Genomic DNA, 26,211 nt, shown 5'->3' with positions numbered 1-26,211 from the left:
CATTGATTTAAACCTATCTGAAGTGCAGAACACAGTGCAATTTGGACCCAACACATTGCCTTTCTACATAATTATTTGACGGCCATTTTGGATTTTGAAAATTCATCTATGTCTATGAAGTAGTAACTGGAAGAAAACCTAACTAAACTGGCTTATGTAGCCTCAAAGAGTTTAGTTCTTCAAAAAAAGAAAGCAGGGAATAGCATAGAAGGAATCGACTATGGAGCCCGTGGGAGTGGCAACAGACTCTTGGGGGCTGATACCCTTACCCAACCATTTGTGGAATGACAAAATAATTTATTCTGAGAGCTTAAGTTTAAGGCTAACGAAATATGATAATGAAAATAATTATAAATGGCGAAAATAGTTTTTACAAGACTATATATGAAGAAAAACGGACAATTTTTGCATCTTTTTTTACGTTATGCCATATGTTTTGACGGCCATTTTCATGTTTTGCTAAAAGTTACGCGCTTAAGTGTATCTAACATTGCTGCTGTGCTCTTCTGATATGATTAACGTTCAAAGAAGCCCTTAATAAAGTATACCTGGCGATTTCTGGTCGTTTTTCTATTTTTCCTCATAAATTGACGGCCATATTGAAAAATGCTCAACGTCTCGGAAGTAGCAACCAAGCTAATTTTGCTTCTCTCGACCTAAAGAATGCGTTTCAGCAAAAAAAGTTTACAGGAAAGAACATTGCAGGGTTCGACTATTGGGCCTATGGGAGTGGCGACTAGACTATGAGGTACTCTCTATACACCAAGAAAATCTTTATTCAGTTGAGCATTTGGCCACTGCTTTGGTACAAAGGAAGTATTTCCACTTGCCTACCAGGATGGTGACGAATTTGTTATTGAATTAGCACAACTGCCATTAGATGCAGCTAGAGTTCCTTTTGCTGCCATTTTAAACTAACCTGGAATTTGATCAGTACAGACTAACAGAAGAAAGGACAATGATAAAATCTGATTGTGACTAGTGATGTTTATTCGGAATGTAGCACCCTTTTGGCTTCATTGATAGCTAATTTGTTACAATCACTGCAAGAAATATGTAATACTCAATGAACCAGTCATTGACAGGATAAATTATCCCAGAATTAGAGATCTGAATCTTGAAAATGGTGGAGTAGAATTACAACTCCGATCCCTGATAAATTCTTGCACTTTTTCGTTTCCCGAAAAGATTACTTATTGCACACAATCTAAATAATTAAAGGTACTCTCCACACCAATTAAAATCCCCCACAGTTGTGTTTATGTCCTGAAAAACTTCCTATATTTTCCAATTCAGACCTTGAAGATGACAAAACCTTCTAAATAAAAGTATCTGAAGTGTGGTAATTATCCTTTTTAATTGCCATGTCTGGTAGCTTGCAACGTCTGTCATAAAAACACCACCATTTTCTTGTGTGAACATGAGGCCATGCCCGTGAAGGCAGACAACTCTATACAACTGGCCAGTCAAAATTATTCAATTAAAAATGTAACAATACATCTATTCCTAGCACAGGGATAAGTCTAGGAATGATTTGTGAGGAGGAAAAAATTGCCATTAGCCCCAAGAAAATCCATTTTGGCAGGTAAATCCTGTAGAGAGCACCTTTAAAATTTCACTATGTGGGTAGCTCTTCAACTACTAATGGAATGTGCATGTATTAAATTAAATAGAAACGACTTGAATTTGGCAAATGTATCTTTTGAAAATCCTATGTGTAATTATAAAGTATGTCAAGTTGGCTGTGTGGTGTATAACAAAATAATTCCTCCAAAGTTTTATGTTTCATATAGAGCAGCAGCTTGTCATCTATCTTTTGGAAAGAGTTAATTTGGCAAATAAAAATATTGCTGCTTAATATGAAAGTGGCATTGTTTTGAAGACTGTGGTGAGCTGTACCAACACAAGCTTCTGCTGTATATATCACAGATGGTAGCCATGCACAGTTGGTGACAATTTTAATCTGTGAATATACAGGGAAAGAGGTTTTCAATGTAAGATTTAGAATCAAAAGTGACACAGTGATTTGACGAAACAGTGAATTAATATGAGATCCTTGTTTACTCTTAAAATCACTACAAATCTCCACCAAACAATTTGTAATAAGCAAAAAACATAGTAACTCTTGAATGTGGATAAAGATGGTGAAACAAGAAGGGCAATTCATCATTTTTAACTGCAAAATGGACTAGAGAATTTGGACAAACAAATTTTCCCAATAAAATTGTAAACTTTTTTAAACCAGCATTTCTTCAAACAGTGTTCTAGAAAAGATAATTATTACTAAAAATAATTTGTAATGTAAAGAACAACAACATTTGGCTGTAGTGTTATTATTTCTAGTATGTGGCAGGTAGTTGTGTGTAGTTCCTTCCTTTCCTCCAGTCAATCTATGACACTGATGGGCAGTTCTGGTATAGTGGTACTACTGCTGGAGCTTCTGCCATCCAAAACTGGTTTAAGACTCCCCCCACTGTCACTGCCGCCTCTAAAAGTAGGTGCTGAAATACACAAATATAAGAAATATACAGTATAAGAAATGATACACATACTGTTTAACTGAGAAACAAAACATACACTAAACACAAAAGTCCTAAGTAACTTTTATCCAGTTACGCCAGGTTATATACAACATAAAGCACATAAGTCACCAAGTACTGGTTTATTTAAATGTTATACATTAGTTACTGACAAATGTAAGTTAAATGTTTTATCTAGAGACTGTACACAGTCTTGACAATTCTACATGTAGAATGTCACACTAAAAATTAAAGCAAGTCTGAATGAGTAATTATAAAGAAACATAAAAAGTTGACAGTTCCAAGTCTAAAAACCAAACTGAAATATTGTTAAATTAGTGCAATAAAGAAAAAGACTAATAAGAAGTGTATCAAAGAAACAAAAGTTTTTTGAAGGTTGTTGTTTAGTTGAAATCTGCAGCACAAGGTGAAGCATTAAAGACCAAGTTGAACTTAGAAAATAAATAAGAGACAAATGTGTCTTAACAAAGCCAAACAAAAGCAATATTGCTTTCTCCTGTGCAGATACATGTACATCCAGCATGTAACATTCAACCTGTCTATACTCACTGGTGGAATTTGAACCAGACCTCATGCTTGAAGAAACAAAAATTAGTGAGCATTATATGTGAAGCTTGAATAAATGTGAGCTTATGGTGCAAACTGGTGATATACCACAATAAAACAGTGATATACTCACATATTTGAATGATATGCAACTGTATGCAGGCCCGTAGCCAGCAATTGCAAAAGGGTGTTCTTTTTCTGAAAATGTGGACTTTTTGCCATGAAACCTAAATTTAACTAGATCAAATTAACCCAAAGTGGACCTTTACCCAGCAAAAAGTCCCACTGGCTACGGACCTTATGGGTGATATGCCACTGCATGCCTTTGACATGCTGCTGTATACTGGTGATATACCACTGTATGCCAGTGATATATTACCTTATGCCAGTGATATACCACTATGCCAGTGATATACCACTCTACCTTAGTGCTACAATTACTTGGAACAATAAATATTTCTGATCCACATATCATACATGAAAGTGATGTTCTCCAAACAACCAGTTCTTTGTTTAAATGTAATAAAGGAAAATAACCCAAATGTGAGAAATACACTCAGATCATTAAAATACCACTGATGTCTCACTTTGGGAGCTTCGTTCAAAACAGACTGGAAAACAAATGTCTATCGGTGTCATATTCACAGCCACAATCATAATTGAAATTCCTTGAGAAAATGTAAGTTACCTCAAGTCTAATATGTCAACTCACAAAAGTTAACTATTCTAACAGTTTGGAGATTAGAAATTAGGTACAGGATAAAAGTTCCATTAATTCTAAACCAAATAAATTGGTGAGTGGTCTAACAAAACAGTAGTTTACAGGTATACTGTACTATGTGAAGAAGTTGTAGTTATGCTTATACAATCTATGACTGATGCGTGAAAAATAAGGGAGTAAACCATGGATTTGTGATCAAGTGTGATACTAAGTACATAGCAGGCTGTTCATTCCCAAAACAATACAGCTGCTTTAATGATGACCTATTTTAACAATGAAAAAAATTAACAAGTGTTCTGTACCCTTCTCTTTAAATTCTCCTGCTGTATAAAAGGAAGACAAAAATCCACCATAAGCAGATTATGTACATGTAGAGTAAAAAGAAACAGCTTCAACTCCTGATAAAATCACATGTATATACACAGTAATTTCCATGTTAATTACATGCATTCCCCCCTCCCAACCCTTAAATACGTAATCCCTGCACACCCAATCCCCTGTCTCTGTCACTCCACCCTACCCAACCTATCCTGACTCTAAACATTTCTCCCATTATTCACCACCCCACGCTCTTTCTCCATGAGGTACCTCATCAAGCACACTCCTGTTATGTTACTGATACCCCCAACCCATCTCCTCATCTTCCCCCTAACTACAAGCAGTATTTATACAATAAGACCATGAAAAAGAGGTTCGAGTCATTAATACAGTAATCAAAATCACTAACTTGTGCCTCCAAGTCACAAATGATCAATATTGTTTATGAAGCCTGTTTACACCCCCCAAGCACCTATTCCCTATAAACAATACTCTCACATTACTTACAACTCCCTCCCATCTCTCTCAGGATCTCATTCCTACACAACTATCCCTGAGTTCTAGTCAATGTGTCTGTACCAACATGTTCTACTTACACCTCATCCTCATACTCCTTAGGACCAGCCTTGGCCACCACCAACTGTGCATGAACCTGAAGGAAGATTCAAGTGAACTTTAATTTTCATCCATATATGTACTTAAACAATAAAACATAAGCTGTATTTTTTAAACAAGAAGTGAAAAAGAAAAACAATAAATAAAGATTACAGAGTAAAAGTGGACCCCCTATTTGCACACTGCACAATTATATAAAAATGTTCTTAACTTCAAATGTGTTTTTGTTATTTCAACAACCTGGTTACTCGTTCCATAATTTAGATGACTTTGCATAAAAAATTTTAAAAAAGGTTTTTACCTTATGGTTAGATTTGTATCTAAAACATGAATCATTCCATGCGTCAAATTCTAAGGGTGCTTTCCCAGAGATTTAGATCAATCTAAAGATTAAGTTTTAGATCGACCTTACTCCCTGGGGGTTCACACTAAATTGCAGTCAGCCGAGCGGGCACCATAGTTAATTACCCCCTTACAGCTTTTAGTAGGCAGGACAGACGCTTAAGCCGGCCAAGCTGACAGTTATCTAGTGAGACTCCCCACAGGGATAGATCGACCTAAAAATCTATGGAAATGGGGTGTAAGACATGTTTACTGCAAATCCTATCATTAGAAGAAATTTTAAAGCCCCAGCAGACACAAAAACTGAACATCATTGATGGTATTAATGTATAAAGTATAGACAGATATATAAAGTGAAAATGATTCATTTATAAATGTGACATCTCACCCCAACTCTATCAGCTGCTTCATCCACCAGCCTCATGGCTTCATCCATAGACACATCCACCAGGCTGTGACCATCCACCATCATCAGCTGGTCACCCTTGTGAATACCACCTGCAAAATACTTGTACAACTGAACTCTAGGATATATTATTAATTTGTTTTAGCCAAGAACCTGGATATTTCTAGACAAATCATAATTTGAACCACATCAATGAGAGATATAATGAAAATATTTGTGAACATGTACCTCATTTTCAACTTCCATTTTAACTTCATTTTCATTAATTTTTTCATATAATGTTCTATTCGCAATGCAATTTCTTAATTAATCTGTTAACAACCTTAAACACAAATGGATTTGGATTCCAAAGAATTGGGGGAAAAACCCTATGCACCACCTTGCATGTGAACTATTCCTCCCTCCATGACATGTGTCACAATGATCTTGCCGCGGAGGGCTGTGCCTGTGCCTCCTTCAAATGACAGGTCTCGAAGACCATTCTAAAACAGAAAAATATCTATTGTGAACAAATATTGACTTATGGTCTAGAAAAAAATAATAAGGGACTGGTTAGATTGCACAGGCTTAACATACAAAATCTTCAGAAGATTTATACACAATCATAAGGTATATTTCAGAAGCAAAAGATCCATCTTACCCGTCGTATCTTCAACAGTATCACTTGTCTGCCCTCTATCTCCTCATGTGTGAACTGAATACCAAAATATTAAATTGATATTAAATTTGCATCAAAATAAACACCAAAATAAACTGTTGTCAAACAATATTATTTGAATCTAATGTATATATGATAAATTGATTATAAATGTATCTGTTTTCAGCTTTCAAGCATCTACCCAAAAAGTAAAGAATATCACCATTTAGTTGATTTACAACTTGAACAACTCATAAACACTCACATATCTCTCTGGATCAAAATCTGTTTCTGATATGGCATCATCATCAAAGTAAGGGGTCCTAAAAATACAATTTGTATAAATTCTCAATTAAGGCATTTTTCTTGGTTTATCAATGAACAATCTGCTCTTAAGGACTGAAACACAACTTCAGAAAACATCAATATTCCACTGATTTTTTTCTCTTGATTCTGTCAACACTGATTAAGGCAGCACTGTCTATCACTCACCCTGTCTTCTCCTGTGAGGATGTCTTGCTTGATGCTGGGCTCATCAAAACTGGCTTTTGCAATTTGAAACTACTGGCCTGGGTCAACTGAAATAGGTTATAATGCATCTGGAGAGTGGTTCATAAGATACCAAAAAAAAAAAAAAAAAAAAAAAAAAAAAAAACATACATAGTTATATGTATCCATCCTGAAAATTCTCAGTGAATTAGCATTTTGACTCAATGCATTTGAGACACATGAATTCCGATTCCAAAGAAGAGTAAACACAAGATAATAATGTTTCAGGCTTAAAACACCAACTTCAGGTTAGATGTTAGTAGAGCTGCTGAAGAGATATCATACCACTCAGTCTGGATAACGTAGCAGGAGACAGAAAGTAAACATCTTTACAAAAAATGTCACAATTTTACTCTTTATATCTATAAATATTGCCCACTGTTTGCAGTCTGAAATAACTAAAACTGTCAATTCAAAATGTCAGAAAATGTCTAATATAAACAACATGAATACATACAAGTACAGTACTATTAAGTATGGTGTCTTCATCTCACACAATCTGCACTATACATTGTGCCTGATGGTGAACATGCATCTACAGGGCTGTGTGATTCAAATACCTTATACTAGTACATTTCTAAATGGAAAAATAACTGTGGCCATTCAATATGGACACCATAATTGAAAATTCAGTGAACACACTAATGGACACATTTACTAAGTTCTACTACACAGTATTTCCCCACAATATCATATTATCTCTTATACCCCTTATATATCTTATCATAAAGGCAAAGATTATTCAATGTACTATACCTCATCCTAACCTTACAAACTAAACTGAAGGAATAGAAGTGACATACATGTAACTTCTGTGGTGGGTAATGTGGGAGGGGAAAAACTCTCGTATAGATGACAGTGCTTATCAAACTCTTCCACATTTTGAGACAAAATAAATTTCTTGTCTAAAAAAATCAATAATCAATAACAGTTTTAGAGTAGTCATCAACAGCATTCCAATGTTTCCCTAACAGTGCACCATGCCACAATAAGCACATGCATATTAACATAATTAAAAAATATATATCATTCACAATGCTGATACAAAAAATATACATATTTTATAGCGAATCTGACTGAAGGATTGTCAATAACAGCAGTGAAATATACTAGTATACATATTTGATGAAGTGTGACAAACTTCGATCAGTGTCTTTATAAAAACCATAACATAGATATGTGCCTTGCAGACAGCGGTGACAGTGAGGTATCCATTATACCTTCATGTCCGCTTGTTCTACAGCATACTGAGAAGCTTTTCGTATAAGAGGTCTGAACTTTGTAGCTTTCTCATCCTACAACAGCAGAAAATGTGCTGTATACACAGCTATAACAAGAGAGTTATTGAATAAACACAATCAGCATGAAAACTGAAGAAAGGAATGATGATCTTCAAGTTCAACAAAAATTCAAAATAGAGAAGTACAAAGCAGTAGCACAGAACAGTTACTATGTATATAGACAGAAACATGCAGGTGAAGAACATGGTCTCACCACTACACCTTCCCTCTCATGTTCACGCTTCCCCTCCTCAATCTCCTGCTGGAACCGTGAACTTTTGACCTGTTGTGTGCGAACAATTCCCTTAAACTCCTGCTGCTGAACCATAGCCAGCATTTCCTGCTCTTTGCGTAACCGCTTCATTTTCTCCCTTTCTCTCTCCTGCAGTTGTGAGCAGCATGTAACACAGATACGACTATGGTAGTGAAGCAATCACCAATACATTGATAAGACTAAGTAGATTTAACCATAGTAATTTATTTTTGTTTACCTCTATCATACTGTGAAACATATAGTCTGGTAAACATCAATTAAAGACAACATTTTATTGCACAATATATTTCTAAGGAACTGCTATATATAAGATCCTTTACAAAAGTTACACAATAAATCAGTATCTAAATAAACAGAAAATGACATACTAACAAAGTAACAAAAATTTATGTTTAAAAATCAGTGATTGTTTTTTAAAAACAGCAATAAATAAATGTAATAGCAGTGCAGTGTAAATCTTTATCAGAAAACTGTGCATGCATGTGCCAGTGTATGAAAGCAATGCTGCTCCAAAATATAATATGCAGTTTAAAACAAGTAATTAATTATAAGTCTGTGCAGTTTGCAAAGAGAGAAAAACTGACCGCCTGCATTTGTTTCTTGAGATTCTGAATGTAATTCATCTTTAGCAGCAAAAAATAAGAACATTTAGTTTAACTGTAACAGGCAAAAATAGGTCAGGTTATCTTAATATATACACCTGATCAATTACACAATCCCACCTTGACATGATCATATTCGACTAAAATGACAGTAATGCACCACAATCTGTATGGTACAAAGTCATATCCATCAAATGATTATTGGCAAAAATGCATTAATTCAAAGAGCTACCATATTGCTCAGAAATACCTGTTCTTTCAGTCTTTCCTTCTGTTGTTTTTCTCTTTCTTGAAGTGTCAGCAGTTCTTCCTGCATCTTAGTCATGCTTTCTTCATGCTCTTGTTTGGTTTGCAAAATTTCCTCCTCTTTTTCCTCTGCAATTAAAATCTGAGTATAAAGTCTAAATCATAAAATGACACTCATTTGTCTCAGTAATTTTGGTTGATATTTTAAAAACAAATTTCAAATTTGAATTAATATATAACTGTATTTCAGCAAACCAAACCTTGATCTCTCTTTGCTTGCTCCTCGGTTTTCTTCCTTTCCTCAGCTTCTTTTTTAGTTTCTTGTTCTTGTTGTTTGAGTCTTGAAATAGCATCCTGATGACGGGCTTCTACAATGTTAAAGATGCATATTATGTAAGTGCTTACATGACATTACATTATTTCTAGTGAATGATATTTGCACAGATATTTTTACTTACTTTGTGCTTTATGGACTACAATAAAAATAAGTCAATTAAACCAGAAATATGAAGAAGGTGCAGTTTGAAAGCACTTTTCTCTGCTGCCCAAGAGATTTTTTTGGCATTTGGATTCTCTGTGAGTTGTGTTAAAAACTGGTCCTAATAATTCATACAAGTGCATTCACTCTCCCTTCTTATTTATCTAAAAAAATTACTAACAAATGAGTCCCTGCAGTAAGTAACTTTGGAGAATACACATTCAAAACCATTATTCAACAAACAGTTCAAATAAAGATCTTCTCCTTCCAATCTAGCTATCTAATATACAGATATTTGAAAATGCCTTTACCCTTTTCTCGTAGTTTTCTTTCCATTGTTTCTCTTTTTCTTTCAGTTTCTAGTAATTTGCTGAAAACAACAACAGAGAACAGTACAACAGTATATCTCGGAAATGTATGAAAACATGCATACATCTATGAGGCAAAAATGAACTCCATATAAAAGAAACAAATGTCATAAACCATGCTGTGTACATGTTTCAGTAATCACAAGCTATGAGGATGTACATAGCAGCAGTATGAAGAAAATTCACATTAAGATCACTCAAATGAAGAACATTAAGTTCAAATTTTGTATTTTGTAACAAAACCCAATAAATTATCAGATAAGCTTAATATTCACTTAATTTCCAGGAGAAATTTTTTATTTTGAGCAGTACAAGCAAGCATGCCACAAGACAATGTGCATAAGGAATATCCAAAGTCCTGCTTACCACACAAGAGCTAAGCTGCAGGAAAAACAGAAGCAACAAAACATGCTTTTAACTTTGAAGTTAATTTCACTGAAGATATTTTAAAACATTTGTCATCTTGTAAAGATTGTAATGATGTTTACAGACAATGTCAATTTTTTAACGTAAAAAATATATTCTTTTCTTTACAGAAATTCCACGACAAAAAATGTTAGTTGGGCGCTAAGATCCATTTCATGTTTTACTTTTTATGTTTTGCCTACTTACTGTTCTCTTTCCTTTCTTTCAATTTTTTCTCTTTCTCTCTGAATGGCCATCTCTTTCATTTCTAGCAGACGCTCTCTCTCGCGCAGCTCTTCTGTTGACAGGACTGGAGAGTTGGGACGGAATAGATCTGCACCCTGGGAAACATTACATATATAAATAATAATTTTCTTTTAGCAATATAATAATATCATTAATCCATATGTCCCAGTCTGCTGGAAAAATATTTAAAACGTTTGGGGTTTTAAACATTGTTATATTAGATGGGTATCAGAGGGATACAGACAAGCGTGGAGGAATAACTTAGGACTTACAGCTCCCTTCCTGATGATGAACTCCAACTGTCGGCTGCCCTTGAGTGCCACTACGGCCTGAAATATGACAAAATGAAAAAATTATATCACTTGGAAAAATAAATACATAAATCTTAAAAATATACAAGCTAACCACAACATTAACAACATTCCTGTGGCAATAATGTTAAAAGTTCCTAATTAGTCAGTTCCTAATTTAGTGAAAACAAAAATTCATTATTTTCATTTATACATTTCTTTCCGTACCTCCCCATGGGATATCCCAAAAAAGCTGGTTCCATTGACATTGATGATCTGATCTCCGACCTCCAGCCCTGCCTCCTCTGCCAGGCTCCCCTGCTTTATAGACTGGATAAATATACCTGGGTGTTCAGGGGGACCACTGCAAATACTGGAACACAACCACAGCTCTCACTATAGGAAACTTCTCAGTACAATTTCACTTCACATTTGCCATGAAAATATCTATTTTCTATACAGATATTCAATTTTAACTCCAGCTGGTAGGATAAGGTCAATAAATGTTGACTGAATTGCTCATATTGAAGAAAATAACTGCTACCTATAGTATATGAAGTAGAATATTTATATATCAATTATAATAAACATAAGCTAACAAGTACCTGCAGCCCAGACCCATTCCTACAGGGATATGTATAAACAACTTCACATCCCTCTGGTCCAACAGATAGGTCCTGGCATATGCATCCTCAAGGACATGTTGCTGAAATTATCGAGGAAAAGATAAAAAATGTTCTCCTCTAAGCTTTTAAAATTTTGTTCATTGTTTTAATACTTCAAAGAACATATAAAATTTGTATTAATTGAAATTTTATTTTTTATTTAAAGAATATTTTCAAACAAAAGTTGGGTTTGTTCTGTTAAATTTAATGACATTGAAATTTTGTCTTCGTTTTGAACATCACAAACTAATTCTTTTAATTTACATGACAAAAGTGACAGAGACATGGTGGCTCCACCTACCAGAGCCTTTCCAGAGTCAAGTCTGTCCACAAACTGCCATCTTACAAAGTCATCACCCCGGCTATGAAATAAAAGATAAAACTAAGAATTAAAATCAGAAAAAAATATGTCGGTGACAAAATGAATTACAATTAGTTACACCTGGTATAAAAAACTGAAATTAGCTTTCTTGGATCAGAATCAAACATCTGCACTTACTCTTTGGATGGAAGCATTCCTATATCTGGAAGATAAAAATAAGGATTTGTTACAAAAGAGTCATGAACAATAGCATTTACACTTTTCAATTTTAACAATTCTTTTTTTATTTTAAAACATGAAACTTTACAAAATATTTCAATTCCAGGTCACTTGAATAGTGAAGTATGCCAAAGTGCAAGCAACATCATGAGACTTCCTTATCTCTTTAAACTATTTTCTATTATGTTATTACAATACTGTTCATACTTACATCTGACTTTCAGAACGATCTGACTCTTTGCCTTCAGCAAGTTCAGCACCTCATCATGGATGGCCTGCTCAATGGTGAATCCATTCACTCTCACTATCTGGTCTCCAACCTGAACAGACAGTACATTACATGATACAAGTACATTGCAGGATTTACAGGTGATTAAGATATGATATGTTTATGGAAAGGAAAACTACTTGGATCTTTTTTTATATTGACACATCTTATAAATTCAACCCGAGTACATGGTAACAAGCTTGAATGTGGCTTTGGATCTCCAGGGGACACAAATTGTATCTTTAATATGTTTGATATACTCACCCTGAGTCCCTGGTGGTAGGCTTGTGACTCTGGATCAACATGGGACACATACACCCCTATACCGTGCTCTAAACCTAAAAGTGGATGGATGACATATGAAATATATATACAGTAATAACACATTACTGATGTAACCTACCAAAATAATGGGGAAAAAAACAGGGGGCAATTTAAAATACTTTCTACACAAAAAGGAAATTGAAATTCAATTATTTGTAAGTGGAGGAATGCATTTCTATATAAATCATGCTTTTATCTTCCCCAATGGGAAACTTCTGAATAAAATATGAAGTTGTGTAATTTTCTACCTCAGAAGTGTTCCCTTGCATGCCATAGGGTGGAAAATTAGGTATATATTTATATATAGAAATACCACAAGTCAGTGTGAGATTGCTCAAGTCATTGAACCTTACCCCCTCTCACTGCAAATCCTAGACTTTCATTTGCTCTTCTTTTCAATCGAATCACCCTGATTTTCCCATAGACAGCAGGTGGCAACATACGCTCGTAGTCCAGCTGGTGTTTCACTGGAATCAGTGGCCTGAAATACAGTGAGACGTGTTAATAGAAAATACTCGTCTGAAGTGTTTTTAATGTACCTAACAATGATACAAGCAGGCACAATGGCAGTCTGGTTCTAGATGATCCCCATTAAAAAGCAGTCTTTTAACAATGATAACATGCAATTGTGGAACCTTTGCAGGGGCAGCAACACAAAACTAGAACAACATCTTAGAGATGTGACACTGGATATTTTCTAATGACAACTATGACATTTTTCCAATGGAATTATAAACATGCATCTTAGAGAGATCTACACAAAACTTCATTTTTATATAATGCTGACAAAAACAGTCCTCCATTTTGTTTGGTATATGGGATTTTTGCACCAAAACTACTTTTGCAAGAGGAAAAAAAGCAATTTTTTTCTCCTACTTATGAATTATGACTTGACCCGCCCCTGCACTTGGATTTGATGTTTTGCACAGTTTCTAATTTTAAAAAATAGCTTAGTTCTAAATGAATCATGATGTTTTAATTACCCATTTTGAGATAACAGAAGAAAATGCCAACATCAGGTAAAAGATAAAAAAAACTTTGCAGGACATACATTTACAGACATAAAAAGTAAGACTTTGGGACATTTTCATATGCATTTAGAATAGCTTTAAAGTTGTCTTTTGAATTACCTGCCACATGTAAATACAGGTATTATGTCATAAAACAATACAGCATGTCACATAAATTGTATCTTTAAATCACCTCTGTGCCATCCTAGACATAATTGCAAGTTCTTAAGAGTCACCTGGCTTTCACAGGTATGTATTCATGAGGGAAAGGTGGAATTAATTCAAATCAATTATATGGTAATTTATTCTGAGAATTCTGTAAATGAAAGAAGCAAAGCCACGGAAAAATCAATAATCCTCATACATACCAGAAAGACCACTGAGCAATAAACATATTATTAATTCAAAAGACAACACAGCCTCTGATTGAGAGGTAGACCACTTTGCACATATTTACAAACAAGGCAGCAAAGCTGTCAAATGTACAGACAAAAAGCAGGAAATAACTATGCACAAAATAGGCTACTGTTTATTCTGATGCAAAAGTACATTATGTTAAACTGTAAATTCAACATCAAATTTTAATTATGCTCAACAGGTAATACCAATGAAAGTAAAATGTGTAACAAGCATAAGGCTTCAGGCCCATGAGAGTTCAAGTTCACACTTTGAAAATGTATAACTTCCAGAAAAAGAAGCCAATTAGACTGCTTTTCCAACTCAGGCTGCATGCCAATTTTCGAACTTGACCTCCGTTTTAGTAAGATCGATTACTCCTGAGAGTTTCACGACAACAGGCCTATCGGTTTTCCTTGAAATGTGTTTACAGTGTTGCATATATGTTGAAAAGTGAAAGAAAAAAGCATAACTTCTACAATAATGGCCCGATCATCCTGATTTTCGAACTTGACCTGCGTTTTATGAATATTCATCAGCTCTTTAAATATAAAGCCCAAAAGTAAAACTGCCTTCCACTTATCGTGTTTACAATGAAAGTGCAAGGTGCCGGCAACAGCGATGACGGCGACGACAGACGCAGGTGATGGCAATATGTACAGACACATCTGTACATATTTACTGTACTGTTTGAGAACAGTAAGTGACATGGTTTTTCTTAAATGGTCATCATGGGAGCAGTGCCCAAAATAGGTTTTTTTCAAATTTTGATGCAATATTACATAATGTTTAACAGCATAATGACCATCAATTTTTAATAATAAAATATTAGTATCATGGATATTCAGAAAATGTGACTAGCAAAGGTCTTTAGGCCCATGGAACTTCAAAGCCACAACTTGAAAATGCCAAAATGTAAACAAGACAGCACTGTTCTGAAATGGGTTTATTTCCATTTTTAACAATTTTTAACATAAAACAAAATTAACAGTTAACTGCCATTTTTATATGATCAACTAAGAAAATTGATGAGATGGGAAAAATATCAATAGAATAGTGTCAAATGTCCAATTTCCTCCATTCTGAGATTCTGAACATAGTGAATGATTCAATCTGACAAACTGCAATGATATGAGTTTATTTCCATTTTTGAAACTTTATTACACAATACACAATAACAAGTTTAACATCATTTTTACAAAATCAACTAACAATGTAGTAAAGATGCAGGAAATGTCAAAAAAACACTTTTACATATCTTATTAATTAAATAATGAAACTGTTAACATGCCTAAGAATTGAATCTAAGGAAATGTAAAAAACAGCATAACTTCTAAAATAATGGCCTGATTATGCTGATTTTTGAACTTGACTTGCGTTTTAGCAGGATTGACCACTCCTGTGAGTTTAATGACAATTGGCCTATCTGTTTTTCTTATATTGTGTTTACAGTGTTGCATATATGCTGAAAAAAGAAAAAAAAGCATAACTACTAAAATAGTGACCCGATCATGCCAATTTTCGAACTTGACCTGCGTTTTAGTAAGATCAATTTTTCCTGTGAGTTTCATGACAACAGGCCTATCGGTTTTCGTTGAAATGTGTTTACAGTGTTGCATATATGCTGAAAAGTGAAAAAACAGCATAACTTCTACAATAATGGCCCGATCATGCTGATTTTCGAACTTGACCTGCATTTTATGAATATTCATCAGCTCTGTAAATATAAAGCCAAAAAGTAAAACTGCCTTCCACTTATCGTGTTTACAAGGAAAGTGCACGGCGCCGACGGCGACGGCGACGACAGACGCAGGTGATGGCAATATGTATAGACACATCTATATATATTTACTGTACTGTTTGAGAACAGTAAGTGACATGGTTTTTCTTAAATGGTCATCATGGGAGCAGTGCCCAAAATAGGTTTTTTTCAAATTTTGATGCAATATTACATAATGTTTAACAGCATGATGACCATCAATTTTTAATAATAAAATATTAGTATCATGGATATTCAGAAAATGTGACTAGCAAAGGTCTTCAGGCCCATGGAACTTCAAAGTCACAACTTGAAAATGCCAAAATGTAAACAAGACAGCACTGTTCTGAAATGTTTTTTTTTTTTTCCATTTTTAACAATTTTTAACATAAAACAAAATTAACAGTTTACTGCCATTTTTATATTATCAACTAAGAAAATTGATGAGATGGGAAAAATATCAACAGAGCAGTGTTAAATGTCCAATTTCTTCCATTCTGAGATTCTGAACATAGTGAATAATTCAATCTGACAAACTGCAATGATATGAGTTTATTTCCATTTTTGAAACTTTATTACACAATACACGATAACAAGTTTACCATCATTTTTACAAAATCAACTAACAATGTTGTAAAGATGCAGGAAATGTCAAACAAACACTTTTACGTATCTTATTAGTTTAATAATGAGACTGTTAACATGCCTAAGAATTGAATCTGAGGAAATGTGAAAAATATGCTGAAAAGTGAAAAAACAGCATAACTTCTACAATAATGGCCCGATCATGCTGATTTTCGAACTTGACCTGCGTTTTATGAATATTCATCAGCTCTGTAAATATAAAGCCAAAAAGTAAAACTGCCCTCCACTTATCGTGTTTACAAGGAAAGTGCACGGCGCCGGCATCGGCATCGGCATCGGCATCGCCATCGCCATCGCCATCGCCATCGGCGACGACAGACGCAGGTGATGGCAATATGTACAGACACATCTGTGTCTGTACATAAAAATTACATCAATTGCAGTTTAATGTGATATGATGGTACTTATGAACACTTTGTTAGACCAATATCAACATCTCATTATTTCAAGTTAATTTGATGACATAAAAATTAATATTTTAGCACATTTTTATTATTTTTGTTTGGTTGCAGACATGAACTGAACAAAAAGATCAAAATTTATGAGGACATAGACTTAAGTTGACCCTAAATTTGTGAAGTACTGGTAACCCCATATAATGGTGGGCCCTTGTTGAGAGCAAATGATCTCAAATCAATAAGATTCAGGTTCCTATATCCTGAAAGTGCACTTTACCGCCTTATTTGAACATTATGCCTTGTGAATTATACGTCTATGAAAGTAGACTTGCCCACATGGCACAAGTTGATGAATATATGTCATCACTTACCGTCTATCTAACTTAGGCTCACACAAATAAAACCGACGTACACTGAATGGGTCCATAGCTCATGGCAAAGTGAGTTTTGATTCTCCACAAGTACAAGGTTTTCAAAGAAAAAAAAACTTCAATGCAGCCCTGCACTTAACATCCCTACATGCTGTCATTTAAAGTCTAAGAACCCACAAAAAATAATGTGCTGGAGACAGGTCTCCAGGCAATGAAACCATCCAGATCTTCCTTTCTGCCACTATTTAAGCTGGCCTACCAACACTATATATCCTATGAAAAGCTGAAACCCAAAACAACAACCAATGGCCTCTGCCTTGGCTCCCATGGGACACAAGGAATCGATATGACCAGAATTCATAATGTGAGTTTTGCCTGACACTAGAGGTAAAGTAAAACCAGTAAATTTATCACGTAGAGAAAGCAGGCAAGCTCAAATTTCTGAATCCAACTCATCACTGTGGTAGAATCAAGATACAGCAGGGAGTAGCAACCATCAATTTATGATTAAAAAAGTCAACAGACCCATTTCTTTTCTTTTTTTCTTGTTTTTTTATTTTGTGTTTGTGTGTTTGGGGAGGGGAGGGGGAGCACAACCACAACAATTACAGCTATTTTAAAACTGGACATTTTATGGTATTTTGTTATTTTTAATCTTGAAAATAATTTCAAAATATCCTGGCATGTTACAGCTTCTTTCAGCTAATAAGCTTATAAGTGCCACTGCTAAAAGTTGTACTTTAACTGAAAGTGGAAATGCAAAGAATGCATAAATGCTCTGAAATCCAGCAGACAAAAGTTCGTTCTAAAATGCATGCCTCTGAATTAGAAGAAAGCACACGGTTTTAGTCTGAAGGTGATCTGTGAAAAAGCATCAGTAAGTACTGGAATTACTTGTGTTTAAGAAAAGGCCTATTTAATTTAATATCTAGACAACTGGGTTAACAACATTAAATTTTCAAAATACATGTGTTGTGTCTACAATGAATTATATATGAAATAGATAACATCCAGGTTTCAGGTATAAGTTGGATGTTCAATTTCTACTGGTATTTACTTACAAGTATCAATAAATGATGAAAGCAACATAGGGTATGGAAATGCATAGTAAAAAAAGGTGACTGGACTAAGACATCAGCTTTTTACTGAACATGTAGAAAGGTAAAGTGCATCCAGCACTTCTATCAGAGAAAAAAAAAAGGCAGATGATATCACTGACTACCTGAGGGCTTCATATATGCTCATTTTTCCAGGAGTGTTCACCAAGTTACGGAGATCCTCCATTAGCTGCTTCAAGTCCAATGAACTGACAAATAAAATAATATTAATAATGTTAACAAGATATTCCTTCAGTTCTACAATCTTATTTCTTTCTTTCTCCACTGCAATTCAAAGAACTATTTGTCAACATTTTTAATTTACAAATTTACTGACAACTACAAAATTAATATTTTCATGGTCACTTACTGTTGGTATTCCCTAAGACTCTGAAACAGAGCTTCCCTCTCAGACAAATCATCAATGAGAGCATGAACCTGAAATACAGGGATGGAATTCTTCAAAAGCAGTGCAGAACCTCATAGTTATAAAGTTATAAAGCATATGTTACTAAAATAAGAATAATTTGTCATTGCTCTCAGAGGAAGCTTAACAATATACTGAGCCTGCGTTAATTTTAAATATAAGAAGTAGAAAAAGAGAGATAATAAGAAAAGGAAACTAGAGGATCAGAGAGGCGATACCGCCTCCGAATATTGTACCACCAGCTGGAGCAAGCGCATTCGTATAGACCCCCACATACACAAAGTAAGGGACACAGCCACCAGTTTTGTGCTTGACAAGCTGTAAAAATGCAATCAACAAGAATTTTTAAACTATTGCAAAAAATATATATGGTACAATCAAATTTAAGTTCTTTGTAAGATAGGTCAAGGGTCAATTTCAAGGTCACAGTAAATTGCCAGTATATGACTTCCTATTCAAGTTCAAGAGTAACTATGGACCTATCTCTGTCAAGTTTGAAGTTAAAAGAGAAAGAAATTAGCAGGGTTCCCTTCATGATAAAAAGTGGGTCAAAGGTCAATTTTAAGATCACATTTAGATTGCCAGTATATGACTTCCTATTCAAGTTCAATAGTAACTATGGACCTATCTCTGCCAGTTTTGGAGATAAAAGGAAAGCAAAATTCAGTTAATGGTGAAAAGTAGGTCAAAGGTCAATTTCAAGGTCACATTTAGATTGCCAGTATATGACTTTCTTATCAAGTTCAATAGTAACTATGGACCTATCTCTGCCAGTTTTGGAGATAAAAGGAAAGCAAAATTTGCAAAGTTCAGTTCATGGTGAAAAGTAGGTCAAAAGTCAATTTTAAGGTCACATTTAGATTGCCAGTATATGACTTCCTATTCAAGTTCAATAGTAACTATGGACCTATCTCTGCCAGTTTTGGAGATAAAAGGGAAGCAAAATTTTCAAAGTTCAGTTCATGGTGAAAAGTAGGTCAAAGGTCAATTTTAAGGTCACATTTAGATTGCCAGTATATGACTTCCTATTCAAGTTCAATAGTCACTATGGACCTATCTCTGCCAGTTTTGGAGATAAAAGGAAAGCAAAATTTGCAAAATTCAGTTCATGGTGTAAAGTAGGTCAAAGGTCAATTTTAAGGTCACATTTAGATTGCCAGTATATGACTTCCTATTCAAGTTCAATAGTAACTATGGACCTATCTCTGCCAGTTTTGGAGATAAAAGGAAAGCAAAATTTGCAAAGTTCAGTTCATGGTGAAAAGTAGGTCAAAGGTCAATTTTAAGGTCACATTTAGATTGCCAGTATATGACTTCCTATTCAAGTTCAATAGTCACTATGGACCTATCTCTGCCAGTTTTGGAGATAAAAGGAAAGCAAAATTTGCAAAATTCAGTTCATGGTGTAAAGTAGGTCAAAGGTCAATTTTAAGGTCACATTTAGATTGCCAGTATATGACTTCCTATTCAAGTTCAATAGTAACTACGGACCTATCTCTGCCAGTTTTGGAGATAAAAGGAAAGCAAAATTTGCAAAGTTCAGTTCATGGTGAAAAGTAGGTCAAAGGTCAATTTTAAGGTCACATGTAGATTGCCAGTATATGACTTCCTATTCAAGTTCAATAGTAACTAAGGACCTATCTCTGCCAGTTTTGGAGATAAAAGGGAAGCAAAATTTGCAAAGTTCAGTTTATGGTGAAAAGTAGGTCAAAGGTCAATTTTAATGTCACATTTATATTGCCAGTATATGACTTCCTATTCAAGTTCAATAGTAACTATGGACCTATCTCTGCCAGTTTTGGAGATAAAAGGAAAGCAAAATTTGCAAAGTTCAGTTCATGGTGAAAAGTAGGTCAAAGGTCAATTTTAAGGTCACATTTAGATTGCCAGTATATGACTTCCTATTCAAGTTCAATAGTAACTATGGACCTATCTCTGCCAGTTTTGGAGATAAAAGGAAAGCAAAATTTGCAAAGTTCAGTTCATGGTGTAAAGTAGGTCAAAGGTCAATTTTAAGGTCACATTTAGATTGCCAGTATATGACTTCCTATTCAAGTTCAATAGTAACTATGGACCTATCTCTGCCAGTTTTGGAGATAAAAGGGAAGAAAAATTTGCAAAGTTCAGTTCATGGTGAAAAGTAGGTCAAAGGTCAATTTTAAGGTCACATATAGATTGCCAGTATATGACTTCCTATTCAAGTTCAATAGTAACTACGGACCTATCTCTGCCAGTTTTGGAGATAAAAGGAAAGCAAAATTTGCAAAGTTCAATTCATGGTGAAAAGTAGGTCAAAGGTCAATTTTAAGGTCACATATAGATTGCCAGTATATGACTTTCTAATCAAGTTCAATAGTAACTACGGACCTATCTCAGCCAGTTTTGGAGATAAAAGGAAAGCAAAATTTGCAAAGTTCAGTTCATGGTGAAAAGTAGGTCAAAGGTCAATTTTAAGATCACATTTAGATTGCCAGTATATGACTTCCTATTCAAGTTCAATAGTAACTATGGACCTATCTCTGCCAGTTTTGGAGATAAAAGGGAAGCAAAATTTGCAAAGTTCAGTTCATGGTGAAAAGTAGGTCAAAGGTCAATTTCAAGGTCACAGTAAGATTGCCAGTATATGACTTCCTATTCAACTTCAATAGTAACTATGGACCTATCTCTGCCAGTTTTGGAGATATAAGGGACTAAATGTTATAATTTTGCAGTTACCATAATGTGCCTTAAATTTCGCACAGAAAAAATTAATTAAAATAAAGAAAATGTCATTTTGGTCAAAATTCTTGAAATAGGAGGTGCTCTGAAGTTTCAGAAGTTCAAATTTGATGAAATAATGTCATTTTTAAACACAAGTTGTCTGCTTTGCCAAGCCTTATGTTTTATTTTTCCAGAGTTCAAAATTTATTATCCATTACCGTACTGCACATTTTGCTTTTACCACCAATATGTACTTTTTGATACAGCGTAACTCGAAAACCGTATGGAATACAAAAAAACCGAGACCACCTCCAGTGTTGGGCTTTACATGCTCTACAAAATGAAAAAAAGAATGGGTCTCTAGCATTAACGGTTCCCGAATTAGAGACAGTTTTCAGTTTCGGTATCTTATGGCCGCTACTCCCGTGAAAATGCACCGATTGACCCCAAATTCATGGAGATGAAAGATGACCTGAAGTGTAACACTTTCCAATAATATTATTGGTTAAGTCTGTGTAGTGTCTGAATAACAGGGCAAAAAAATTTTTTTTCGTAAAAAATTTCATTTTTTTGAAAATTTTGACCCATTTGACCTTGAAGTAAAGGTCAAAGGTCAAATCCAAGGGTATATTTGAAATCTACACATATGACTTTTGGAAAGCCGTCTATAGAAATTTTTCCCATAACTCCTTCCGTAGGGTAGATAATTAGCATTTAATTTTACCATTTTTAGACAAGGGTGCATTGTAATGAGTGCCACACCCAGACCCCAATACCGACAAAGCCCAAATTTTACGTGGAACGAGTTGAGATTGTAGGTGACCTAAATCCATGAGATGGGTACGGGGGCCCTTACCGTCTAGGAGGAGAAGCGGTAACGGTAGCCGTCCGGCGGAGCCGGCGGAACGATCCGGACGGGACCGAAACCATGTGTACCGCCAGCGCTAACGCTGGTGGTACAATAAAACTGCAAGAATGAATATAAAGAAAAAAACGAGTTAAAATCTGTGATACAAAACTTACAATATTCATAACTCAGCTGAATGACCCACTGAAAATATCTTTAAAATTGTCAAAAAACCTTCAAATATTTCTTTTATTAAAATAACTAAAAAAATGCTGTCAACCCAGGACATATCACTGTCATCTTTCACAATAGGATATGCACCTAACCTTTCACTTTTATTTTTGAAAAAAAAAATGTCACCAAGAAATTATTACAAAATGAAACTTTATCATGTATATAATTCAAAATTCAATTACCTTGATTTCAAAGTTTTCTACAACAGGAAACTAAAATCATAACAAAGAAAACTGTGAGCAAGTCAATGATATCATACCACTCCACCATATTAGTACCAAACCATACCAGCACAGGACATGTTTAGTCCTCCCAGGTTTAAAGTAGTATTCATCCAAAATGAGAACTGTAAGGCAACCTGACCAGCCCATCATCCAATAATTAAAGCCCCTATTCACCAACCTGTGCCCCAGGTCACCTACTGACCAAAACTGAAACACTCATGCCCTTGAAAATTTGCCATTAAAAATTGTTATCCTCTTTGCAATAAAAACTTCTATCAGGGGTGTAAGCAGGAATATTATGTTTAATACACTAAGTCGTTTGATATTTCAAGCAGTTCAGTTTACACCCCCAGGGCCCCACTTATATCCCTTAATCACAGTAAGTACATGTATGTTAGGGCTCATTCCCATAGATTTTAGATTGATCTATCCCCGTGGGGAGTCTCACTAGATTACTGTCAGATAATCTGGCTTAAATGTCAGTCCCGTCTACTACAAGCTGTGAGGGGGTAATTAACTTTTGTGCCCGCTCAGCTGACAACTATTTAGCGTGAACCCCCAGGGAGTTAGGTCGATCTAGTTGGATCAATCTAATCTCTGGGATTGGGGTCTTAAACACCAATAAAACCTGGATTAGTTTGTGTCACATAAAAACTACCATGATATTAATCCATACAATGGACATAAATAGTAAACCCACCCATCCCTAACACACACACACACACACACACACACACACACACACACACACACACACACACACACACACACACACACACAGGCATGTGAGAGTATATTGCAGTAGAGACAAAAAGTGGGCAGATTGTATTATGATTATCTGCCTGCAGAGTACTAATGTTTCTGAAATGACTGGCCAGTCACTAAGAACTAAATTTTTGAATTTAAAATGGAATAAAATATATTTTAATCTAAGTGCAGGAATTGATTAAACACTGATTCCTGAGTGGGAGAAAATTGCCCTTTTGCCCAAGAAAAAATTAATTTTGACTGGTATATCCCATAAAGGATACCTTTGAGTATGAGTTTTTAACATGTCAATACATTAAAATGACTTAAATTGGTCAAAATAGATTTTTGTCTCATTTCTTTTATGTGAGATTCTTATCTAGATACTAGTGCAATTAAACACCTTTGGAGCAAAAATTCCCTCTTTTGTTGTCTAACACACCATCCCAAGCACTTTTATTTTTAAGCTCTCCGCCAGTTTATATAATGATGATGTTCTATCAAATAAAGACATTATTTTCCTCTTTACTTATGTAATCAGAGGTTAGCATTTTAAAAAGATTCCCGAGCACAAGTACTTATTGTTGTGTATAAATAGGCATTAAAATGGTGTTGATAGCTGTTCAGGTGAGAGTGTTCATTTAAAATCGAAAATGCAATTTTCACCACAAAAACCCTGCTGTTGCTCGCATGAGCAAATTCATCCCTATGTATTTTTGATGTGACAGCCATTATCTCATAACATATGGCAAAATTACTGTTTATTTATGTATTATCTAAGTGGATAAGGATATGGCTCCCAATGTATTGAACCACCTAAAGCTTTATCTAGAATAAAATAATAAAATAATTATATATATATATAAAGGTGAATCAAAACATCCTTATCAGGAACCTTATTTTCTTGTGTAAATAAAACACGAAGTACATGCCATTTAACTGCACGATTTACCTATATATTTTGAACAAAAAATTCTAATAGCAGCAATTCTAGTTTGGTGTTTCTCAAACATTCTGTGACCACACCATTGCAGTCAAGCTGTTCTTTAAGATTTATAAAATAAATAATGCTTTGGGTACAAAAAAGTCTATTTTAAAATTAAAATGAATGGCCCATTTTGCAATACATGTTATTTTTATGATATAAACAAAGAAAAGGTGTAGTTTTAAGACTGAAAATGCTAGAGGCATGTCTCTTGAGGACTGGGACCATGACACAGATCTCTATCTATCTAGCACAAAGTGCCATTCCCTACCCAGAAGCAAGCTCTCAAACAATCACTGGGTTCAAGCCATTGTACAGAATTCTGCACAGTAGCGTTATTTTCCAGGGAGGTAAAAATGTTTTGCATCATTATTTGACCTTGTAGTATCTATTGTAATATCCAGAAACATTCGGAAGCCTGTCAAATTAATGGGGATTTTTAAGTGGTATGTTAACATTTCACGGGAACATAACTGGTAGACAAGCAGTTGAATTTTATCTTATTCATAGCACTGTCATGACACAACTGGATGGCTTTTTAACAGTGTGCAACTTCAGGAGGTAAAAGGCAAGAAAAAGATAAGAAAGCCCCTGTATCCCGGTGGATGTACTAGCTGCACCTCTATGGGCTTATTTCCATTGAAACTATCAATCTACGTAGATCAATCCAACTCTGAGGGACTTTTGCTGAATAAAATCAGTTTAATAGATTAACACCCCTCCTCCTGCTGTTGAGTAGAATACAGAAAAGTTGATGATATATACGAGTATGCTGGAAACAAAAGGACTCTGTTAATCTGTTAAACTGATTGTATTCAGCAAGAGTCTCCACAAAGTTGAATCAATCTACGGAATCTGGTTATTTCACTAGGATTCATGGAATGAGCCCTATATTTAGCACATGTATGTGAAGATAAAAAGTATTATACATACAGTATACACTATAAAAATAAAACATGAAACTTTGCCATACACCACCATATCTTCTATCGGTAGTTGTGGATGAGAGCTACGGTGTGACATCAGTATAAACACAGGTATTACACTTAAGGTTTGCTGATGGAAATGCGGCCTACTTGAGATATAAGATGGCCTTATTCTGTAACATTAGTATGTAATATAAGAAAGGTGTGGGAGTCTGAGAGAATCTGCAGTTATTCAGACTCAAGAGAACAAAGTCAATTAAGTCACATTTCTTTTTTTTCGAATGTGTGGTGATTTGCTTGATTAAGACTTGTACAAAATTAATAAATGCAGCATTCACATTAGATTAAGAAAAAACAAGCAGTAAAATGGTAGAGTTTACAACGGATATGTGATGTTATCTCGCAGTGTCAACGAGACAGGACTGAGGCCAAGGCGACGCCCAGGCTTCGAAAAACTGCTTCTAGCAATGGGTTTACGAATACCGTATAATCAAGCAATCTGTGTTTTGCATAAGAATCGCAAATTACAAACGATACGATACCTCTTCGTTGAATTCTTTAGCAAGTTGCTGCTCCATAGCTAGCCTGTGTAATAACAACTTTCGTACATCTGCTTTTCGAAACTAGGTCGTTGCAGCCACGGAGTAAACGACACACTTGTCTCTTTGTTGTGTCACACAGATTTATATCATGAAAAATACAAGACTGCACTGTAATATAAAAAATATTATTCATATGAAATCATTTATGCAATTTGTTAAAATAGCATATGCTAGTTTTGATT

At 34.8% G+C, this 26,211-nt stretch overlaps 1 protein-coding gene and 1 long non-coding RNA gene across 4 annotated transcripts; both read right to left on the bottom strand.

The window, feature by feature from the left end:
* Nucleotides 1–967: 967 nt before the first annotated feature.
* LOC106181025 (harmonin) lies at nucleotides 968–26,144 on the bottom strand. Of its 3 annotated transcripts, XM_013565265.3 has the most exons (24): nucleotides 25,970–26,056; nucleotides 22,728–22,757; nucleotides 18,708–18,775; nucleotides 18,463–18,546; nucleotides 13,015–13,142; nucleotides 12,602–12,675; nucleotides 12,281–12,389; nucleotides 12,028–12,052; nucleotides 11,830–11,890; nucleotides 11,469–11,569; nucleotides 11,092–11,236; nucleotides 10,846–10,902; nucleotides 10,535–10,668; nucleotides 9,866–9,924; nucleotides 9,337–9,444; nucleotides 9,081–9,205; nucleotides 6,618–6,703; nucleotides 6,391–6,448; nucleotides 6,129–6,182; nucleotides 5,868–5,970; nucleotides 5,471–5,580; nucleotides 4,722–4,777; nucleotides 3,090–3,115; nucleotides 968–2,501 (listed from the first exon to the last, which is right to left on the bottom strand). In XM_013565265.3, exons 1-24 carry the CDS (start codon nucleotides 26,003–26,005, stop codon nucleotides 2,386–2,388), a joined length of 1,953 nt encoding a protein of 650 aa, XP_013420719.1. In that variant the 5' UTR covers nucleotides 26,006–26,056; the 3' UTR covers nucleotides 968–2,385. The 3 variants fall into 3 exon arrangements, with proteins under 3 accessions (XP_013420719.1, XP_086856993.1, XP_013420720.1); XM_087000867.1 differs by lacking the exon at nucleotides 22,728–22,757 and having other exon boundaries at nucleotides 25,970–26,144; XM_013565266.3 differs by lacking the exon at nucleotides 3,090–3,115 and having other exon boundaries at nucleotides 25,970–26,061.
* On the bottom strand, nucleotides 6,726–9,074 carry LOC147764886 (uncharacterized). Its single transcript, XR_015331912.1, has 3 exons — nucleotides 8,813–9,074; nucleotides 8,169–8,336; nucleotides 6,726–7,969 (listed from the first exon to the last, which is right to left on the bottom strand). It is a non-coding gene; the product is annotated as an uncharacterized LOC147764886 (long non-coding RNA).
* Nucleotides 26,145–26,211: the final 67 nt, after the last annotated feature.

This window comes from Lingula anatina, chromosome 1 (genome assembly GCF_051362555.1).
Source record: "Lingula anatina isolate TDL-2025a chromosome 1, LinAna3.0, whole genome shotgun sequence".
NCBI lineage: Eukaryota > Metazoa > Brachiopoda > Lingulata > Lingulida > Lingulidae > Lingula > Lingula anatina.
This window is presented reverse-complemented; position numbering and strand designations above follow the sequence as displayed.

What these genes read in the sequence shown, in the direction of transcription:
- LOC106181025 (XM_013565265.3), bottom strand. Translation starts at nt 26,005, where the DNA reads ATGGAGCAGCAACTTGCTAAAGAATTCAACGAAGAG. An exon ending in GGAATGCTTCCATCCAAAGA is followed by an intron (nt 11,891 to 12,027) that starts GTAAGTGCAGAT and finishes TTTATTTCATAG; the next exon opens with CCGGGGTGATGACTTTGTAA. An exon ending in AGGAAAGACTGAAAGAACAG is followed by an intron (nt 6,704 to 9,080) that starts GTATTTCTGAGC and finishes AACCTATTTCAG; the next exon opens with TTGACCCAGGCCAGTAGTTT.